The sequence below is a fragment of the Clinocottus analis genome, unplaced genomic scaffold, assembly GCF_023055335.1.
Source record: "Clinocottus analis isolate CAN_PGR_092001 unplaced genomic scaffold, fCliAna1.0.p SCAF_5, whole genome shotgun sequence".
NCBI classification, from domain to species: Eukaryota; Metazoa; Chordata; class Actinopteri; order Perciformes; family Cottidae; genus Clinocottus; species Clinocottus analis.
The window spans coordinates 16,425,121-16,445,578 of NW_027176207.1; the positions used below are offsets into that span (position 1 = coordinate 16,425,121).

Below are 20,458 nucleotides of genomic sequence, written 5' to 3' on the forward strand. Positions count from 1 at the left end.
AAATAATAATAATCTGTAAATAGCCAAACAGTCTGTTGCAGTACTTTATATTCATGTGATATCCAAACGTCAATAAAATGGTAATCTAAATAAAAAATGTAAATCAAGAAAAGAAAAAAGGCTTTCATAATCATCTGCTTATAGTGATCCATTTGACCCAGGCAGACATGATGACTATAAGGGGTCCCCACTGCCTTACTATAACTCTTTAGCGTATTACTCATACTATTACTTCTCAGGGTCAAGCTCCAGAGAGCATGTGAGGAATGAAAATAGTGGAATTAAATAATGAAATTTCCCCCCCCGTATCATGTCATGCAGAACTGGTCGACGGGGGATTAAAACACTAGACGAGCAGCCTGGAACTGATTCACAATGATGAATGCGTCTCGGTTCACCCGGCGTCTGTCACCCAAAGACCAATCAACAGGTTAACCTGCGATGAAGGATGAGTCCGCTCTCTTCATGTCAGCATATACGCCACTTATTACCGGAGAATTCTTGCACGGCAGCAGGATCAGGAGCTGTCCACGTCAGCGGCGAGTGCAGATTTGAAGTGTGTGGTCATCGGGATTACAGCTGGCACATCATGTCAAGTATGTTTACCATAGAATAATAGCGCAGAAATCCATCATTGTATTGTTGCAACAAGGGGATAAAGTTCATTCTTTCTTATCGGGACTGTAATTCTTGATAGCCATGCACACATCTGTCAGCGGATACATTTCTATGGAGGATTATCTGACTGGCCGGCAGACACGCTGCCGCTGCTGCTGCTGCTGCTGTGGAGTTTATTTAAAAAGGAGCAAGAAGAGATGTGTCCGGTGATGGATTATTCGGCAGCGTGCAAACTGAAGTACGAGATGCCATATTTTGAGGAGAGCAGGTGGAGCTGATGAGTCTCATGGAGTACATGCTGCCCTCGAAAAGCAAAAGAGCTTTTGAGTGTTTCAGCTTTTCATGTCACAACATGGCCAGTCCGTCTCTTCCTCTCCCTCCCCCCATGCTGAATAAATAAAAGTAAAGGACTGCAGAAGTTGTCTGAAGTACTTGGAATGACAAATTCTATAGCATTAAATAGGTATAAAAGGGACATTTTCAAAGGAATTTCGCTTTTTTTAAAACTTTTTATTCAGTCAAAAGGACCCACAGATGCATTTTTATGTCTCTGAATGCAGTTTGATGATATGGGAACAGTAACCTTGGCTCAGTCAAAGCCTCTAGGATGAGGCACCAGCTCCTTTTAAAAGCAGACATAACTTGAACACTTCTGAAAGGAGCTGCTACTATTTCTTTGAAGAGCTGCTGAGCCTCAAAGAATTTCATCAGTCTTGGCTTCAATGGATCGTATTATTTCATATTATGGCCTGAATATTGGATCACACCTAATCTGACATTATATCTAAAGATTAACAAATTCTTGGGTTGGCAGTACAACGCTGCGGAGTCACCGCTACTTTGTGTATTCTTGGCATCGTGCAATGTGCCGCAGGTGCTAAATGCATCACACTTCTTCAGCTTGTGCAAATTAAACTCAATCTTCAGCCAAATTCAGTTGTTGTTAACATATTAAAATAGCTAGTGGCAACAGCATGAATACAGTCAGGGTCATAGCCTGGATCTTAAAAATACTGAAGTAAAATGTCTCATACAAGCTCAACACACTGTTTTTTTTACTATAGCCACCAGAGACTTTAAGTACATATTTGATAGTTTTTGTTTGACTATTATTAATTAAAATAGTTATATAATTGTGTCGTATAAAACCAAATCCTTTACTTTTTTACATTAAAATTCTATTTATTTGACTATTAACAATTTGGATGGAACCTGAGCTGATGTGACAATAGATTCAAAAAACTAAAACAATGGAGCATTAAAGCATGTCAAGGTGAGAAGACAAATGCACGCAAACAGAACCAACTAGCCAGAGTACGAACGGATAAATAAAAATAACGTGAAGCAGTGTTTACACACACACACACACACACACACACTGTAAATGCATTCTCTACTATTCCCATTTATTTTAACTAGCATCTTTAAGAGCTCAGTGAATATATTAACAGACAGTAAAAAAGGTATTTTTGGACGAGCACCCCCTCACCCCCCTCCCTCCCAATAAAAACATTACCAGTGTTTTCCATGGATGTTAATGACTTTCATGAAGACTTTGTGTGTGATCACAGTCACATGACATTAACACAAAGACTCCCATGATCTGCCATCCGCTCAAAACTAGGATAAGTGACTGTCTGTGATAAAAATATGAAATGAAAGCACTTTCTAAATCTAACAAACCCTTTGCCTGTGTTGTGTACCTATAATGTATGTCATAGCCAAAGGTCTAGGAAATGCCACTGTTCAGTCCAATGTGCGCAACAATTGATTGATGGCCGTGTCCCTACTGCCCCAGTCAACTCGGTGCTCAAATACTATTTGTATTATTATCAAGGTCACTCTGAGACAGAGAGGCGATCGTAACTTCTGGGTCAAGGTTTCTAATTTTAGATGTGGACGGTTCCTCCGTGAATAATCCAGATGCAGGTGAAGGAACAGGAAGCACCAGGAGCATCCCAGTGGGGTTCTTGGAACAACCAGAATCTACAAAATGCACCTTTACTAGAAGGTATTTCATTAAGCGAGGCCTGTGTTTTACCAATTATGTGGCTGAAAGTGGTGGTTCAACACAAAGCCGACGCCTCCACAAATGTGTGCAGTATCAACAGCTCAGATTCATATCAAAATCGTGAACATCTTTACAATCGAGTCGGCTTTCCATCGGCTATAACGATTATTTTCTTCCCTCCAATATGGTTTCCCCTCAAGACACACTGAGCTGACTCGGTAAGATTGCAAAAAATATATATATATAGTGGAAAACAAATTTGTATCTTGTAAAAACAATCAAACATATCGTCTCGTTTGACAAGCAGACATAGGGTAAAACATCAATGTTCTCGGGTGAATTTCAATTATATTCTCACATGACCCTTGAAATAACAACGATTTACTAGGTTATGGAGTTTGTTTGGTCTCCTGTCTTCACCATTTCAATATATTTGCAGAGACATTTTCTTTTGCCATTGCAGCCAGGGAGAAAAAAATCCTTTTGGTGGAATGAAGCCAGGATGCCTATCTGTATGGGTATTTTTTGGCACATAGAAACAGACACAATATGAAGACTTAAACTAATAAGACAGAGGGACAAGCTTTAGACATTTACCTGAAAAAAAGCTTCATATTCCTGACCTGGTTCTACACTAAATTAGACAACTGGAATAATGCGATAAAGAAACGCACACATTTCCACACCAATACACTGTCACTAAATGCTGGAATACATTATATGCACACAAGCGTCCACAAACACAAAGCAGACAGAGTATATGCTTTGTCTCTCATAATGTCTCAACAGATAACAGTCCAACACCTTCCAAACAATGCTTCCTCTGGCCCAATAAAATCATAAAACGCCTCTTAGGCTGCTTCCCTCTTTTTCAGTGTCTCTTTGAACTCGGGCGACGCTGAATGCAGCCGAGTAGACGGCAGACGTGACAGTGTTAACAGCAACAGTCTGGTGCTAGACACCACTTTACACCCGCACTGCAATTCACAGTTCAAAGTGCGAGCCTGGACGAAAATATTTAAGAAATGATGGGACGGATTACCGATACATGTGCGGAATACAAAAGGGTGATTTGGCGCTTTATCGTGCCCGTCGGGGTTAGCAACAAAATGGCGGCGGATGGCATGTGTGGGAAGGTCTCGCCAAGGCGCGAGCTACAGAGTGAGTACTTGTCAGTCTTCTTGCGGGAGTAAAAGCGAAACCAATGCCAGCGCTGAATGGCGAGACAAAAATCGAAAGCGCGGCAAGAAAAAGGGAGGGTGATGTTTTCAAAACAAGCTTGAATGGATGCACATTTACAGTAACACAAAGAAATAAAAGGAAGCCCTTTGAAGAGGAGAGCTGTGTATTACCAAAGGACTGGGCAGAGAAACCAGCAATTTTGCGATTCTTCTTTTGAAGGTTTTCTTCTGTTTGGGGTGGAGTGTTGGGGGGTTTGTGGCGCACTGGCAGCTGAGGCAATCTGGGTCTCAAGCACATCTAAGGTTGGGCAATTAGTTCCAGTGCCACTATTAATGTGCTGAAGGGGCGCGCTCTGCGGGGGGTTGAGGGCTCGGCTCAAAGGGCTTCGGTCCTTGTGCTGGGAGGAAGGGGGTGGTGGTGGTGGCGGTGGGGGTGAATATGGCCAACAAAGGTGGGGGTCAGGACCTCAGGGCCATGTGAAAGCTGTACCATGTCCACTGACCTCTGGGTGCTGGTGCAGACCCCGCGACATACCGGCCAACAAACGGACACACCGGCCGTTGACATTTTTTTTTTTTTTACTGTTCCCTGCAAAGACAATGTCAGCCCAAGCATCCAGAAAGAAGAGGCGCGGGTAGTTGACAAACTGAAGCGAGGTTCATATGAGCAGCTTGATACTGGCATCTGGATTATTTATTGGTTAATTATAGTATTTAATAACGGCTTTATTAATAGAGCAGTTCATGTGGCTCCTACCTGACCACAAGTACATAAGGACAGTGTGGCAGATGTGACAGAACTTGTTTTATTTGGACTCTTTGCATCATTTATTGTGAAGTAACAATTTCATTCATTTAGAGATAGGTTTCATAAGCTGTCAAAGAGCATGGCATTCTGGGGGATTATACATTTATTGAGATAGTTTTTTATGTTAGAAAAATTAAATACAATTTTAAGAAAGTAAAAGAACCCCAAAGCACACAGCAATTCATAGTGAAGGTATTGATTTGCCTGACAGAGTTATTTCTCATAAAACATTGACACTATGAAGACAGCTTATATATATATATAAATATAGACTGTAGAGGTCATTACCATTGTGCAAATGAACTTCTCCATCCTCATCAGAACACAATTTGCTATTGATTATTTCCAGTATGGATTTATCTGTTGATAATTGTTTGAGTGATTAATCATTTTTAGTCCATAAATTGTCATAAAGACACTTATAGGCATCTGATCCTAGAGCCCAAATTAATGTTCAAATGTCTTGTTTTTTTTCCAAAATAAAAAAATAAAAAGATATGAAATGTACGATGACATATAACAAAGAAAAGCAGCAAACTGTCACATGTAATGATGTGGAACCGTAAAGGGTTTGGCCTTTTCCTCGATGGAAAAGGATCATTGTTGATTATCAAATATTCTCTTGACTGACTAAGCACGCTCAATGACGAACATATTTGTTCGTTTACTTCTCGTCTTCTTTTCCACCAGGATGATGTTTAAATTTATCTCCGACGTCAGTGAACTACACATCGACCAGAACGCCGGTCTGAGGTGGCATACATTGTACCTCGACACCCACATGCAGCCCACATCTCTCTCCTGAGCTTTTCATCTCCTCTGTAATATGTCGAGGGTATTTAGAAGACAGAAAGCAAGACAAGCAGAGTAAATGTGATGCCGGAAAGCCCTTTTCGTGCTGCAGCTGTGCTCCCATACGGTCTTACCTTTGAATGTTATTTTTCTCTTTCGAGGTGAAAAAATGTCAAAGGGACTTTGTCCACCGACGGAGTTTTTAATGCGAGCCACCACGAGGGCTGTTACGGATGGATTAATGAGGACAGTAGCGTTTGAGTAATACCTTCTGCAGCGCTCTGTTTGAAACGTAGCTTTACGGGGCCAAAAGAATATCACCCAACCGCCCTTTATAGAATTTAATAGAATACATTATGTCTTAGTCCACAACAAATAGACAATGGATGGATGGAAGCTTAAATGGCAAAAAAAAAAAAATGCAGTGTAGTTATGCGAGTTCTTTTTTTCCAAAGGATGAAAGACTTGACAATGACAATTAGTATTTTCTTCTTTTAAAGCTAAATTACTTAACTCATTAAATTACAACCTTCAACCGCTTGTTACACAGAAGTCACGGTTCCTATCCAATACTATCCTATGGAAATACTTTGTTTTACAGAAACATGTCATTGTTTCATTCTTTAATTTTTTGCTGCACTGTTAAATGCTAAATTAATAGTTTATTTCGAACCAAATGTTCTGAGAAAATCCTGGAAAACGGGATGAATATACAAGTATATTGAATTTTAAATATGACATATTCTGTTGTGTGCCCTTGAAATACAACAGCAATACATTGTATTCCCCAAGCTGTAATATAATGTACCTCAATATTGAACTTGTGAAAATGTTCCATCGCAGACAGCATTTCTAAACAAAAATGTAAGAAAGAGATCAAGATAATGCATTCCTGCTCTCTTTTTTTTTTTTAGAAGACAAACCGTTGCCTCTCTCTTTGTCTCCCAATTGGTCAATAGTGGTCGGCTTCTGCCAGTTTCAAACCCTCGGCCGCTGCGGTTTGGCAGGTTTGGCTGAAGCGCTGACCACTAGAGTTTGACAGGAGCCTTTGTGTTCTCTCAGGACAATAGGGGTGAGGGGTGGGGGGTCAAACCAAACTGCCGCAACGCCGCTTCATCTGTAAAGTTCTCGCCTGCTGACCTTTAACCCCTCCCGCCATTGTCCGAGTAAAAATAATAAAATCGGTTCCGGCAAATGAAGGACCGAGAGGCCGCCGTCCTTATTGTACGTCTCCGCTGGCTTTCTTTCCTCCGTCCTCCTAACAGGGAAGGTTGACACTAAGATTATGGCAAGATTATACTCGAGTCTTCAGACAGATGGTACCGGTTCTGTCCCTTAGTAACTTGTTTTTTAATTAAAAAGGCAACAAACAGGAATTGGGTTGGTAATGGATCGCGTGGGATTAAGCTTTATAAATGTACTTGACGGCAACCATTTCAGTGTGAAGGTGAAAGAGTGTTTTATATACTGCAGCCTGCTCAGAGACCATTTGGGTTTTGGACTACTGCAGAGTATTGTATGTCATGTGAGAATGAAGATGACCGTAATATCGAATTCTGAAGCTTTGCGATATTGCAAGTAGCTGTGAACCTTTTTACTACTTTAAGTGTGTACGTTTCTTTCGCTCCAATCGTGGATCGAGTTCTGTTCTTTGCTTATGTAGGTCAGAGTCACTTCAGGACAATTGAAGCCAGCATGCAGTCATCTGGGATGGTGGAGAAGTTTCACTTTCCTGATCGACACCCTGACAAAAGAGCACCTATTGAGTTCTCCTGCCATCGCTGTGTGTTGGTATATGTGCAGCAGGTTAAGCCCATTTCCCCCTCAACTATGTTTTTTTCATTTCCAAATCGTCAGAGACAGGAGTTGCAGTTTTTGTTAAAAAGGTATATTGTGCGTCAATTTTAATGACAAGTTTCCCCAGCATATACAATCAGCTGCAGGGTCGGTGAAGATACTTGAGCTGCGTTTTGGTACCGGTATTAAATGGCATCAATATGTTTGACGTTTTTAAGAAAGTGCACAGACTAGATTTACAAATCGGGGTCTGATTTGTATGTTATTTTCACAATCCTTTAAGTCCTCAGTACATATTCTTAAGTCACATCACAGAAAAGGTCTCTGTGGAAGTCATCACTGCCGGCTTTTCTCTCTGAAGCCCAACCCCTCCCTCCTCCTACCTTTTCTTTTCCCCCAATGAAGCAGCAACACCCCCCCCCCCAACGCCCAGACAAAAGTCAGGTCTGTAACCCCTGTGGACCCACCCCCCGTGCTCTTTGACCTATAGTGGAGGCCTGGCTGAGCACAAACAGTGGTCGTCCCCTGAAGGCCTCCCACCACCTCCACCTCCACCATAGGCTCCTGTTTCACTCAGGCAATGAAAGGGCCTACTGTAAATAACGGGGGCCTGGCTGACCCCGGCGTTTATCTGGGCCTGAGACCCCTGCATCCATCCTACTGTAACAGAGCCCACAGCTCACAATAGACTCTCTCATGGGTGTTAGACTATGGGTTCTCTCCCCTCTGTGCCCACTCAGAATGGGGATTAGAAAAAAAAAAAGAAGAAAAAAAAAGAAGGGCCCCTGTCAGGTCCTCCGAGGGGGTCAACCCCCTCCAAACCAGCATCGCAACCCCATCCCACAGACACTTTAGCCTTTGTCCCTGTGTGAGACTTGGGAGCAGGGTAGGATAGAGGGAATGTGGAGGTGGGGCTACAGCCTGAGACCAATCACTCTGACAAAATGCTGGATCAAACTCGCGGCTCCCAACATCATCAAAGCTCACTCTATGCCGAAGCCACTAAGACATTTCCACTCTAATTCCACTGTGAGCTTTTCGAGCTGCATTGGTTTGAGGATGACACTTTGATTCTCCAAATCAGGAAACGTATATTTAGGATGTGGTGGTCCTGCACGAATATATAATATAGGATTATGTATGATAATCTGTGTCCCGGAGGTGGGCTGGCGTGCGGCTGCCGATTGTACCGGGATCTAAACTTCAGCTAAGCTGTGACTGCACCTTTGCTGTTGCGGCCCCAAAACTGTGGAACAGCATAACTTTCTCGGCCTGATCCGTCGCCTTCCTTTACTCTTTAAGTCCAGGCGTGTGAATCTACCCGATTGGACTGATTTTGGCCCGTGGGTTGTTTATTTGCGCCTATAAGCGGTGTGCATTAATGTGTATGTTGGTGTTTTTAGCTACCTGCTCTGATCTGTGTAGGACTTTGGTCAACAGGATTTCTTTTTAAATGCATGCTAAGAACAAATCTGATGGATTGATTCGTCAAACGACGAAAAACTAATGAATATATTTGATAATAATAAAAAAATATGTGTCAAGAAAAGATCTTATCCTGAAATTTTCCAGATTGATTGATGCATTTAAAAAAAACACAAAAAAAACTCAATGGAAATAAAAAAATATTGAAAATGATTGTTAGTTTAATTTGAGGAACAAGTCAAGTTGGGCGATGGTATTGAAATGTTTTCACAGCCTGAGAGAAAGAGAGGGACGGAGGAAGAGAGACCCAGAGAGATAGAGAAGAAGGTTTCGGGTCAGAGGCTAAGTGAAATATATCCCCACTCTGAGGCATGCAAGAGAGAGGATGCAGGAAGCTGAGGGCCAGAGATAAGGGCACAGACGTGGGCGATAAGCACCCAAACACCTGTTAGGGAAGCTCCAGCTCCTCGCCTCAGACCAACGCTCACAGGAGGCAATAAAACACAAGCAGGGACGGGAAAGGAGAAAAAACTAGAAGGACGAAACCATCAGAAACGGAAGTGCCGCTGTAATCTGCTTTTCTTTTACGAAAAGTGAGAGCAGAGAGTTTTAAAACTGCAGAGGATGTCTGGGTGCTGCTGCTCGTATGACCAGGGATAAAAGCCCATCCTGTTTTACACCATGCTTAATGGCATATGGTGGGAGCCTACAGCATCATTTGTAAGGTCAGCGGCTAGACAGGAGTGGCAGAAATGATGCTGTTTGAGTCATGACATGTCAGAGCCACCCGCTTCAGTGATCAGTCCAGGAAATGGAATGGCTTTTTTTTCTTCTTCTTTTACTATCCCACTCTCGCCTTTCGGGGCCCAGGGACAAACAGACAAACACAAAACAATCTGGAAGCGGTCAAGAGAGACCTTGGAGACGGCTGACAGTCGGGCAGTAAACAAGAAAGAGAGGATTCATGATGTGTCAGGAGAGAAATTCATGGGCTGATTATGGCAGGAAGACTGGCGGACCAATCAAATGGTGTTCGCCGTCAAATCCTCGGTGACCATCCGGAAATTATGATGCCAATTAGGAAGGGACACACTGATATCGTCTCAATATGACATCTCGCAGTCAATGGTCAATGTGATCAGTCTGATGTCACGGTCAACACCTTTACAAATCTGATAGTGTCTTTTTATTGCTATATAAAATATTGTATGTGCCGCCGACAGGTCATGTCACAAGTGACATTTAAGGGAGTAATATTTTTTTTTTGATGGCTGATTTGAATGTTAACATTGTAACAAATTCAAAACTAATTAAATGGTAGCTAAAATAAACAAGATAAAATATTTGCAAAACATATCTCAGTGTTCTGGTGACTTTCTATTAATATAGTTATACTTATCATGAACAAAAAGCTGTCTGATTGTGCAGCGTACAATGGGAAAATTGTGTTGTTTCTGTGCGAGACACTGGCCATGTGAGTACAATTGATGAACAATAGAGATTAGTTATGAGAGAATTGGTCGATATGCATTGTCTCCCGAAAAAGCCGTGAATTGAATTAGCTGCGATTTCACATGTTGGAATAACAATTGAAATATCCGCCTCCATTTCAGAATGATCCTTTTGCATCCGTTAAATATGAGAAACACTTCAAAACTGGCAAAGAAGGGCATCACAAACACAGAAATACACGGCAGGATTTTGTAAATACACCTCAGATGATTTATGTATTTCGTCTCCGACTCGCACTCTGTTTTCAGACATTCTTGCTCTTCAGGCAGACAAATCTCCCTTCAATTGAATTCAACCCCCACCTCGCATGCAGCCTCTGTGTGAGGGGGGCCGGCCTATCCATCATCAGCTCTCTCCCTCTGGTAATCTCTCTGGGCGTCTTCGGTCAGCAGATACATAAATCAATTATGGTTTTAAGCTTTATGCCATGATTTACCCAACTGATCCCTCCTGGATTACAGCGGAGCTTAAAACGTGTCGGTCGGCGCTAAAGCTCCAAGTCGCCTTGACATTCATTGCACTCCTGCCACGACGCTCGCCAGGAAGCATGTCAGATTCCACAAGTAAAAAAGGTCTGACAGCGTTTTGAATCTTCTGACGGGCAGATATCAAAAAAAGGTTCTTGTTTGGTAATGGAGTTTGGATTGTCGTGTCAATAGTTCAGAGTGGGAAGTGACATCAAGTAGCATTGAGGGGTGACAATCACTAACAATTGTAAAAAAAAAAACTAAAAAAAACATTTAAAATAAACTAATTCTCTAAAGCAGCAACTAACAGTAAACTAACGTGCTAGTTGCATGACATAAGACACTAAACACTGCCTTGAAAATGTTGCACTATTCAGATAATTGTGACGTAATTGTGACGTTTTCAAATAAGTGCATACTTTCACACACAGTGAGAAAGGTAATGATATTTTAAATACATCGGTAAACGTGTTCTTTTGGCTTTTAACTTGTCTTTATATACATGCTATGAAAACATAAAACAAGTTGGGAGCAACTCTATATAAAGCTGATCTACCAACTTTTAAGCAGATTAATTAATTTTTGCCAATTAACAATTCTCGTATTAAGTTTTAATCAAGTAGGCTTAGTTAGTTTGCCTGAGAGTTTTTTTTTTATCATAGTTCACACTTCTTTAAAGTAAGAACTTGAAACTTTAGAAGTATCGAACCAATTCATGCAATATCTTTTCATGCTGCCAATAGTTTTCCACTGTAATTCCACTTAATGAACGGTTGTCCAAACTGCCGGTGAACACTCATCATACCAGGTTGACTTCTTTTAAGCAATTCAACAGCAGCATAATAACCCCCCTCCAGGTGTGCATTAACAGGAACATGAATTATTGGCGGCTACGATGGGGGGCTTTATTTTAATTTCCATTAATCCATTGTTGTCGACCCTCCCAGCTAACACAAACCCAGCATTCACCTGTTGAGCAATCATGTTTCCTTGGGCACCGAAGAGGTGGATTAAAAGCTCAAATGGTGCTCTGCTCTGGCCTCAGTTTCCTACCTGAGAGCTCCTTTGTGACAGGTGACGACGGAGAGAATGGAGGGCAATTTTTATGACCAGCTTCTTAGCGTGCTGGTATCACTCCATTGGGGCCCCTTGCCAATCTCTGGCAAACCATTCAAGTGGCAACAAAGAGGCTAATTAGAAGCTCTCTCGCTGGAAGCCCGCGGAGGGCTCTGGTTTGATACTTCCCAGGGAGGCTAGGGGGCCTCTGAGGTGGTGGTGGCAGCTTTTTCGCACACACAAACACACAGACACACACACACAGGACATTTGTGAGCACACTTGGGTTGGCCCTTTGGCTCTAGCACATTTGCTCATTGTGGCCGTCCTCCTTACGGTCTGCCAGAGCAATAGAATCAGAGAGGGGGAACCGACACATCTTTCATGTGGCGGGGACCCAGAGAGGGGATGCTAATGGGATATCGATGGGATTAGAACCCAGAGCGTTCAGGTCCAGGAGAACAGAGGCAGAGCTCTATGAACTAGAACTAAAACCCACTCAGCTTTAAGGCCAGATCATTCTAATTCTATTGACTTTTTCTTTTTTAATGGGAAAAGTTGACAATGATGCATGCGCCTTAATACAGTAAGAAAGTCTGCCAAGAAGTGAAGGTCTGAAAGTCGAATAAAAGGTTCCCAGGATATAAAAAAAACCCTCTAAATCCTTCTCCCTGCTGAAACTCACTGTGCATTTACAGAGAAACACTGGCACAACCTCTTCCCCTGCCAACACTCACAGCAGCTTCTGGCAGTAGAGATAGACATCAGGAAGTTAAGGCCGATAACACATTTGCATGACACCTGATAACTGGCTGTAATTAGTACTCCCCTTGAGCCCCCCCAACACAGCCCCTCACATCACGACAAAAAAATAAAAACATCCACTCACATTGAGAGAGAGAGACACACACACACACTGCCAACTTCCAGTACAGTATGTTATCCTTATCCCTCCCTACAGACCCCAAGGCCCCCACAGGGACAAAAGATAGGGGCCTCAGTGTGTTCGTTTCATAGCAGCTCCTGCCAGACCGCATCAGCAAAGGCCACGTCTGCCGAGCGCTGTTAGCCACACAGAGGCAGCTGGTCGCACCAAGTCAAGCTGCTAACTTTACAAAACACCAGCACCTCCCTCCACCCTTATCTCAGAGAGGGAGGCGATCTAATCAAGCGGCTGATTAGATCGCCTCCCTCCATTGCCATAGCCACTATCTAGATATTACACTGCCCACTCCCCTTTTCCAGTGGCGGTGCCCTTCTCTTTCCGTCACCAACCGCCCAACTCCAAAAAAAAGTAACTGAATTCTTCCCATATAAGAAAAAAAAAAAATCAGCTCCACCAGATTTAAGGCGGTGACTCGGCCCTTGACGACACCGCGAGACTGCGTGACAATAAAATGCTTGATCTGTACGTCGGTTTATGCGCGCGCGTGTGTGTCGGCCATTCTACTTGATGTAGCCCCCCGTGTTAAGTCTTTAATCGATGCATCTCCCTATCCTGACAGTGAGGACAGAGCCCAGATCTGAGATCAGAGCGATGGCGGTGTAAATCTTTACGGTTCAACCAGAGCCTTTTAAAGCTTGTCTATAATTGGGCCTCAGCCAGCAGCTGCCTCCGCTGCGGCTATCACCGTGGGCCCGGTCAAAGCGCCAGTTCCTCAGGGGCATGAACAAAACGCCGCGCCTCCAATAAGGGCAAAAAAAAAAAAAAAAGCACCTGTGTGAAGATAAAAAAAAAGGGAGACGGTGTGGCAGCCGGGCTTGAATAAGCCCTCCGCTGTTGTCTGCGGTTGAGGTATTTCTTGGAGAAGTGTTTTTTGTTGAGTGAGGCTTTTCGTGCCGTTGGATTATTACACCAACATGTACTGTACCTCTGAGTGCAAGCTGGGGGAGACTTAGCTCACTGAGTGATTTCAAATAGAGGGTAATCCACTGCCATGTAATGGATGCTTTGTTGACAGACTTCTTTCAGGAAGCAGGAAAACGCTTCCACAGTTTTAGAGGTCAGGATCATAAGCTTGAAACTGCTTTAGTTATTTAAAGATCAAAAGGTGAGCTACTGTATACAGCGGGCAGGACTGGGACACCGGGTGCATTTGTAAATGAACACAAACTCGGGGACAAACTGGCCCGTTTCGTAAATTGGGAGCGCTGGTGGAATGAACGGTTGACTTTGTCTGAGGAAGCGGAGCAACAGAACACCAAATGCAGCGTATAAGCAAAAGCTACTTGTGTTAATGCCATTTAACAAACATGTTTACAGGTTACAATTTCAGCGATCCTTTTAGCTATATGCACAACATTTTCCAACTTATTCTCAGGAATATTGTTCCAGTCTCGTCACAATCATTGTCACCCTCACTAGCGACAAGGTCCTGCACAAAAAGGTGCAATTGAGCATTCCACAGTGTTTCAGTGAAGTTTTCCTTTCACTTACCCTCCTATTAATTCATATGGAAATAAAAAATGCTCCGTTTCATCAAACAGCGCTCTCATTTTAGTGTCGGGCCTTAGATCAGAACTACTGCACATTTTGGTTATTTCCCTTTCAGATGTCTTAATCCCGATACCAATAGCGATGTCTTGACTTTGGGCATCAGCTGATACTGTGTACTAATCCCATAAATAATAAGCTGTATGCCTCACTGTGTGCGAGGGACTTTTATGTGTAAGGCTACACCAGACTTTTCTTAGTGGTCATCCCACAGCCAATGGATGGATTATCTGCAAATCTCATTCAGTCAACTAATCCTAATCAAATGAATCCACAGAACCAACCGGAGGAGGAAGTGGAAACCAGCACAGCTGACTGTGAAAGACCCCTGTAAATCAAGAAAACATACAATAAAACTTTTGCAAAAGAACACTTTTGACTTTGGTATCACCTGAGCGGAGAGATGATTCTCAAAGTCATTTTAAGACAGCGTCTACCAACCATTGTGACATTTTGTCTTCAGCCCCTTGCACAACAGCGGTCAACAGGGTGGCCATCTGAACCCAACTACCCAGTTGCTCATGGCGTGAATGTATAGGCAGAAAGCAGTGGTTAATGGTTGATAGTGGCCAAAGCACACAAGTGTCAGTGTGCTTGTAAACCTTCCACTGGCCTCACCTCACTGTGCAGGCTATATGTGTGTGTGTGCATACATCGTTATCACCTGCAACAAACGCTATGGGCCGCTATCTGGGCTCAATCTGCTCTTGGTTTACTGAGGAGGAGTGCCAAGGGTTATCTGTCCCACTCTGATATGCATAGATAAGGGCCTTAGGCCCACTGTTTAAACACCTGGGGCCCGGGGTATTAGAGCGCCCGCCGTACCCCTTTGCCACAAAAGAAGAGGAAATGGAAGAGTGAGCGCTGGCTGCTGCTGCTGCTGCTGCTGCTGCTGCTGAGGGGAATGTGTGTAAAAAGTAATGACGCGAGTGTGTGCGCGTGCGGAGGTTAAGGCAGGGGTGATTATTTCCACCACTCCCACTTCGTACCCCAACGCTTCCATCAATACAAAGAATAACTAAGAAAACAGAGAGGAGAAAATAACGGAGGACTCATTGACTTGTCATGTCCCCCCCTCGTCCCTCCCTCCATCAGAAAACCCTGGCTGTATTATGAAAAAGCAGCGTTAAAGCATTGATGGTTATCAGTAATGTTTAACGGCTATATGCTGGAAAAGCGCTCCTTTCAAATAGGCTCTTTTTTCACTTATGTGATGTACATTACAGCGAGGGTCAGTCATTTGCATGAGAATGGACGATTAAGTGAAAGAGATAAACCCAAGGCTAGTTCCCGTGAATTGGATGCTGTGTTTGGAATACCAAGCAGTGGAGGGTTCTTTCTTCTTTCCCCCACCACGGCAGAATTAGGCCCCTGCATCATGCATTTATTTTCCCAATAATCACTCAGGCCCTTCCTGTGTTGATTATTTTCTCAGTGCAAGGGTTACTAAAATATTGCTGTAATCCTGTCTCCCCGAAGCCGCAACAACAGTCACCCCGGGCTCTCTTTAAGGAATACATCGAGGCTTGTCAGTAGGGAGGTGGCAGGGTGGACTACTGGGGGGAGAGATGGTGTGAGTCTTGTATTTGTGCCAAGAGTTTCATTTCCAAACACAGAAAAACCTTGACATCTCAATTTTAAATAAAAGGCAAAAAGTTCTCCAAGATGAACACCAGCATCAAAACAACTTGACCTAGATACAATGGTCCAAAATTAGCAAAATGTTGGTTTCATTGTGGTGCTATGTGATCAAAGAATAAAAGGAAATACTCAAATCTGACAAGTCGTTAACATTGTACGAATATGAAACCCTGCCTCTTGAGGTTGTGCAATATTGGATTATGAATGATTAAAATGTCTCCATCATCTGCCTTTACGGTATCATGCTACATTGCACAGTCTCTTACTTTCAGATCTACGGCTCCATACAGCAGTGCAGCACGGCTACTAATTTATATGAATTATTGCAATACGGTGGTGCATGTGGGTATCGAAAAGTACCAGAAAAATATTTGGAAAAGTAACATTTACGTGTTTGAAGAAACTTTAGTGTTAAATTTGAGAATGGAAATTGATTTTCTGTAATATTTCATCTTTAAATAGATAAAATAATGTGGTTGTAATGTTCAATAACTTGCAAAATGCTCTTAAAAAACTGATAAGTTTATTGATCGTGATCCTGCCTGAAAAGAAAAACCATGACATGTTATTTTTGCTGATCGCCCACCCTTTGCATCTCCTGTGTGTCCTCACACACCACTTGTGGAGGCAATACACAATGTATTCAGTCTGGTTGGGGGGGTGTTTTTTTTCATGATACAATCCAGGGCATAGAGGAATGAAAGGGAGCAGAGACTGAATTTATACAGGAAGTGGGCACTTTCTGTTGCATTCATTTTAACATAGACGTGCACACACAGACACCTCACACCAACGACCTGTGCCACATCTGGCAATAATTACGCTCGTGTTTGACTTGACCTGCCTGCACCAAGTCAACTCTGCCAACTTTTTTTTATGGGTTTGTTGCAGAGGTAGCAGTGACCCTGACACCGTGGCTGTGGGGAAATGATGTGTAATTAGTCAGAGGGAACACGACTCCGCTCGTCTGAAATAAAACATCTTGCATTCACATCAAAAGAATCGGGCGGCTTGACAGGCTGTATACAAAAAAAAGTAAAGAAAAAAACAGACTTTATATGCTATCAAATGACCCACATTGGAGTTTGTGAGGACACGAGGAGCGTCTAAATTATCAAGCATCTCAGGGTAGCGCAGCAGACCTTTCATGTGCGGACGGCAAAGCAGACAGCGGATGATGCAATGTTTGATTTCTACACTTCAGGAGTCTGTCAGGACAGCGCGTACAATATTAAACAGTGTCGTGTCGGTGTATCAACCCGTCTAAATTAACCCATTAGTATGCTATGGGGAGAGGCGGCAAGATCAATGCATGAAACGGTTTGGAAATCTCCTTTGATACAAGATTTCCCGGCTTGAGCGAATTGATGAAATTCCTCTTGAAACACAGGCAACCGATTCACACGTCAGACTTTTCTCAAGACAGAGACTAATGTGGCCTGTCCTTTAACGCAGTGAGACTACAATACTGCATCTCGCTCTGACGCTACAGCGCCTGGTGAAGCTTTTGTTAAAGCTCGCTTTGGAAGAATTGATCACAGGCATCACAAAACATTCACTTCTACAGTTTCTTTTTCTATTTTTTTTAAGACTAATAGTATCAGTCAATGCAGAAATGTCCCTCTCATTCACTGATTAATAGGCACTTTTCATGAAGGCCACATACATTTACACTTTCACAAGTAACTGCCAACACCCCGACAACAAAACATAATTATCTGACTGCACCACACGATCAAAATGTTATTAAAAAAATAAAAAAAACTGCACAACCGTTGGTGTATGGTTGCAAACAAGGACTCTTCTCTTTGGAGAAGAGTCCCTATTTTTTGCAGACAACATTGACATGCTTGGACTGAATCAGCTTTTAGCCGTGCATACCAAGATAACGGCTCAAGTATGAGGGGACGGAGGTTGGGCTTCAAAACCTCAGGTGAACTTTAACCACTGCATTCCTACCGATTTAAAACAAACACAACAGGGTGAGAAGGTGGCCTTCATGTAACAAAAAGACCTGCAGTCACAAAACACACAAGAAGTGATGCAAGTCCATTCCAATTGTGGCAGACACAATTTTGACAGATGCATACAATGTTAAAATATATGCCATGAATAGAAACACAGTTTTGAGTTGCAGGAAGAGTATGTTAAGTGCAGTTTCCAGGCCTTGATGTATTCACAGACATTGACAGAAATAGCGCAACACTGATTTACTGCCACTCCCTTGTCCGAGAACTACCTCCTTGTCCACGAGTCCGGGTTCAGCACTCATTTCCTGAGCTGACCGTCTGCTCCAATTATCAAGCTAATAAGGGCCCCCCCTTGTGCAGTTATGGGAAAGGGGAGGTTAGTCAGGTCCAGAATGGTAAGTGTGTGTGATAGCTGCCGCCCACATCTTGTAAGGCGTAACTAATGGTCTTGGACAATATAACGACAGCAGTCACCTGGGCAGTTATTGAAGCAGTGGATCTCTGGGCCTGATCCACACGGGCCTAGCGTTTGTGTCCATCAAGGGACGGCACCTACTCATATTTTATACAAGTGTGGATGGGTTACTGATTTTGTTACTCATCAGAGTTCCTGACATGATTGTATTTTTTTCCCCTATTCCCTAAAAACAGGTCAAAAACAGGTGACTAAACAGGGCAGTGTGCCTTCTAATTTAGTCCCGGTTACACAAAGCAATCATGTTGATTGACTTTCTGCTGGGTATAATGCAAACAACCAAAGCAATCTTGTAAAGCAGCATGTGATTCGTTTAAAGAAAAAAAAAAAGGCACCTTACATTTAAAAGACCAAAACAACAGACAGCGACTCAAAAGAAAACTTGGCTTACCTGTGCTGCTCGACAGCTTCGTTATCTGGTAGTTCTGCACCGCAAACATTGCAGCGTTCGTGCTGGTTCCTCCCGTCTGGTTTCATGCCCACAGCCAGCTCCCCGAGCTTGCTGAAGAATTCCCTCTGGATGAAGCTCTGAGGCAGGAGTCCCCCGTAGGCACTGAAGTCCATAGACATTGCCAGGGCTGGGGACATGGGGAGGGTGGAGGCCATGGATGCCGCCATGGATGCCGGCATGGACATGAAGGCGTCTGTTTTAAGATTGGCAGGTAGGCCGTACAGCGAGGCGAGATGTTTCTCGGTCATCCCGGCCATTGCTTCCAGCCCCATTTGGCTGACATCAGCTTGAGGGTCGCCCATGACTTCATCGCGAACGTAATGCAGCTCGCGGGCACTGGTGATTACGCTGCTCCTGGTAGGTGTCCCCGGACCGTCTCGGTTCCTGTCCTCCCCACTTCGTTCTCCATTGCTGGAGGCACTGGACTCCATGTTCGGAGGGCTGTCGTGGCCATTGCCACCCATGTCCACTTGCATCATTTCAGTCTTGATCTCAGTCATCAGGGGGTGGGAGTTGCTGTGATGTACTTGCTCGCCCCCAAAGCCCTGCTGCAACAGAGACTGACCGATACTCATCAGGCTGTCCACAGCAGCTTTGGTGGGACTTAGGGTGGAGGCACCGAAGGAGGTGGAGACCGAGGGACTCTGATCCACCATACCAGTCAGGATGGCGACTTGCTGGGCACCTGACAGATAGGGACTCTGCGTGGAATGCTTTTTGGAGTTCTTGGCTCCATTGTGGCCTTTGCGCTCATCATCCTCCTCTGTGCTCCCATCGTTAAGGTTGACCTCCGTGTCATTGTCATCGGAAGACTGGATGGTTTCCAGGATCTTGAGGCATTGCTCTTCCAGGTATTCAATCTCCAGGATCTCTGCTGCATACAGAAGATCATCCAAGTCCTCCACCTTGGCCTGGAGAGTTGCAGTGTAAGCGTACTCCAGAATCTGCTGAAAGGTCTTTGGTGAAAGAAAGTCCAGGGTGTAATGCTGACTGCTGCGATGGAAGAGGATCTCAAACATTTTGCTTGTGCACGCCAGCACAGTCCGGTGAGCGTGGAACTCCTGAGTGTCTACCATGATGACCACGTCGCACAGAGTCCCGGCCAGACGCATCTGGTTGGCCTTCTGCAGCAGGGCAGTGGGATGGTTGGGGTTCTGGAGCTGTATCATACCCATTTTAGACAAATCCATTATGGCGATGCAATCCACGAGGCCGACTCATGAGGCTCGCCTTCCCCGTTCAGCAGTGTTTTTAGCTATCTTTGTAAACAAGATGAAACCTGTATGGAGAAATAAAACAAAGAAGAACAATCAGTTCGGTTAAATTCTGAAGCAACAGCAAAAATGTCATGTAGAACAAAGTCACGCGTATTTATGCTTTCAAATGAAACAAATGCATTACTATTTTAGTTTCTCTAAAAAGGTTGAATTAATTAATGTTCTTTTTTTTAATGAAATGGCAACAAAAAAAAATGCATGATCACCCAATTGCCTTACTGTAAAAAGGTACGCAAGGCCCATTCAGTAATTACATTTCGGAAAGAAAGGTTATAATTTTGGCAATCTATGCGGTTCATGTTTTCTGCCATTTATTTTGTCAGTGAGAAGTCAGTGGAGTTTCAATATGCAAACATCCGGTGGGGATGGTAAACACCCTCTGCCGTCAAAATCAGCAGAGAGGATCGACTGTAGACTTCTGAAAAGAGACAATTTGTGAGCTGTCCGACAGGCTCACCCTGCATACCAATCAGTCCAACATAT

The 20,458-nt window shown here is 43.5% G+C and overlaps 1 protein-coding gene across 1 annotated transcript in view; it reads right to left on the minus strand.

Moving 5' to 3' along the window:
* Positions 1-20,458, minus strand: part of zbtb16a (zinc finger and BTB domain containing 16a) — a 134,725-nt gene that overhangs the window by 111,085 nt on the left and 3,182 nt on the right. The window contains exon 2 of the mRNA XM_068601454.1: positions 18,639-19,977. Within this exon, the coding sequence (XP_068457555.1) occupies positions 18,639-19,888 (1,250 nt within the window). The 5' untranslated portion in view covers positions 19,889-19,977. The remainder of the gene's footprint in view (positions 1-18,638; positions 19,978-20,458) is intronic.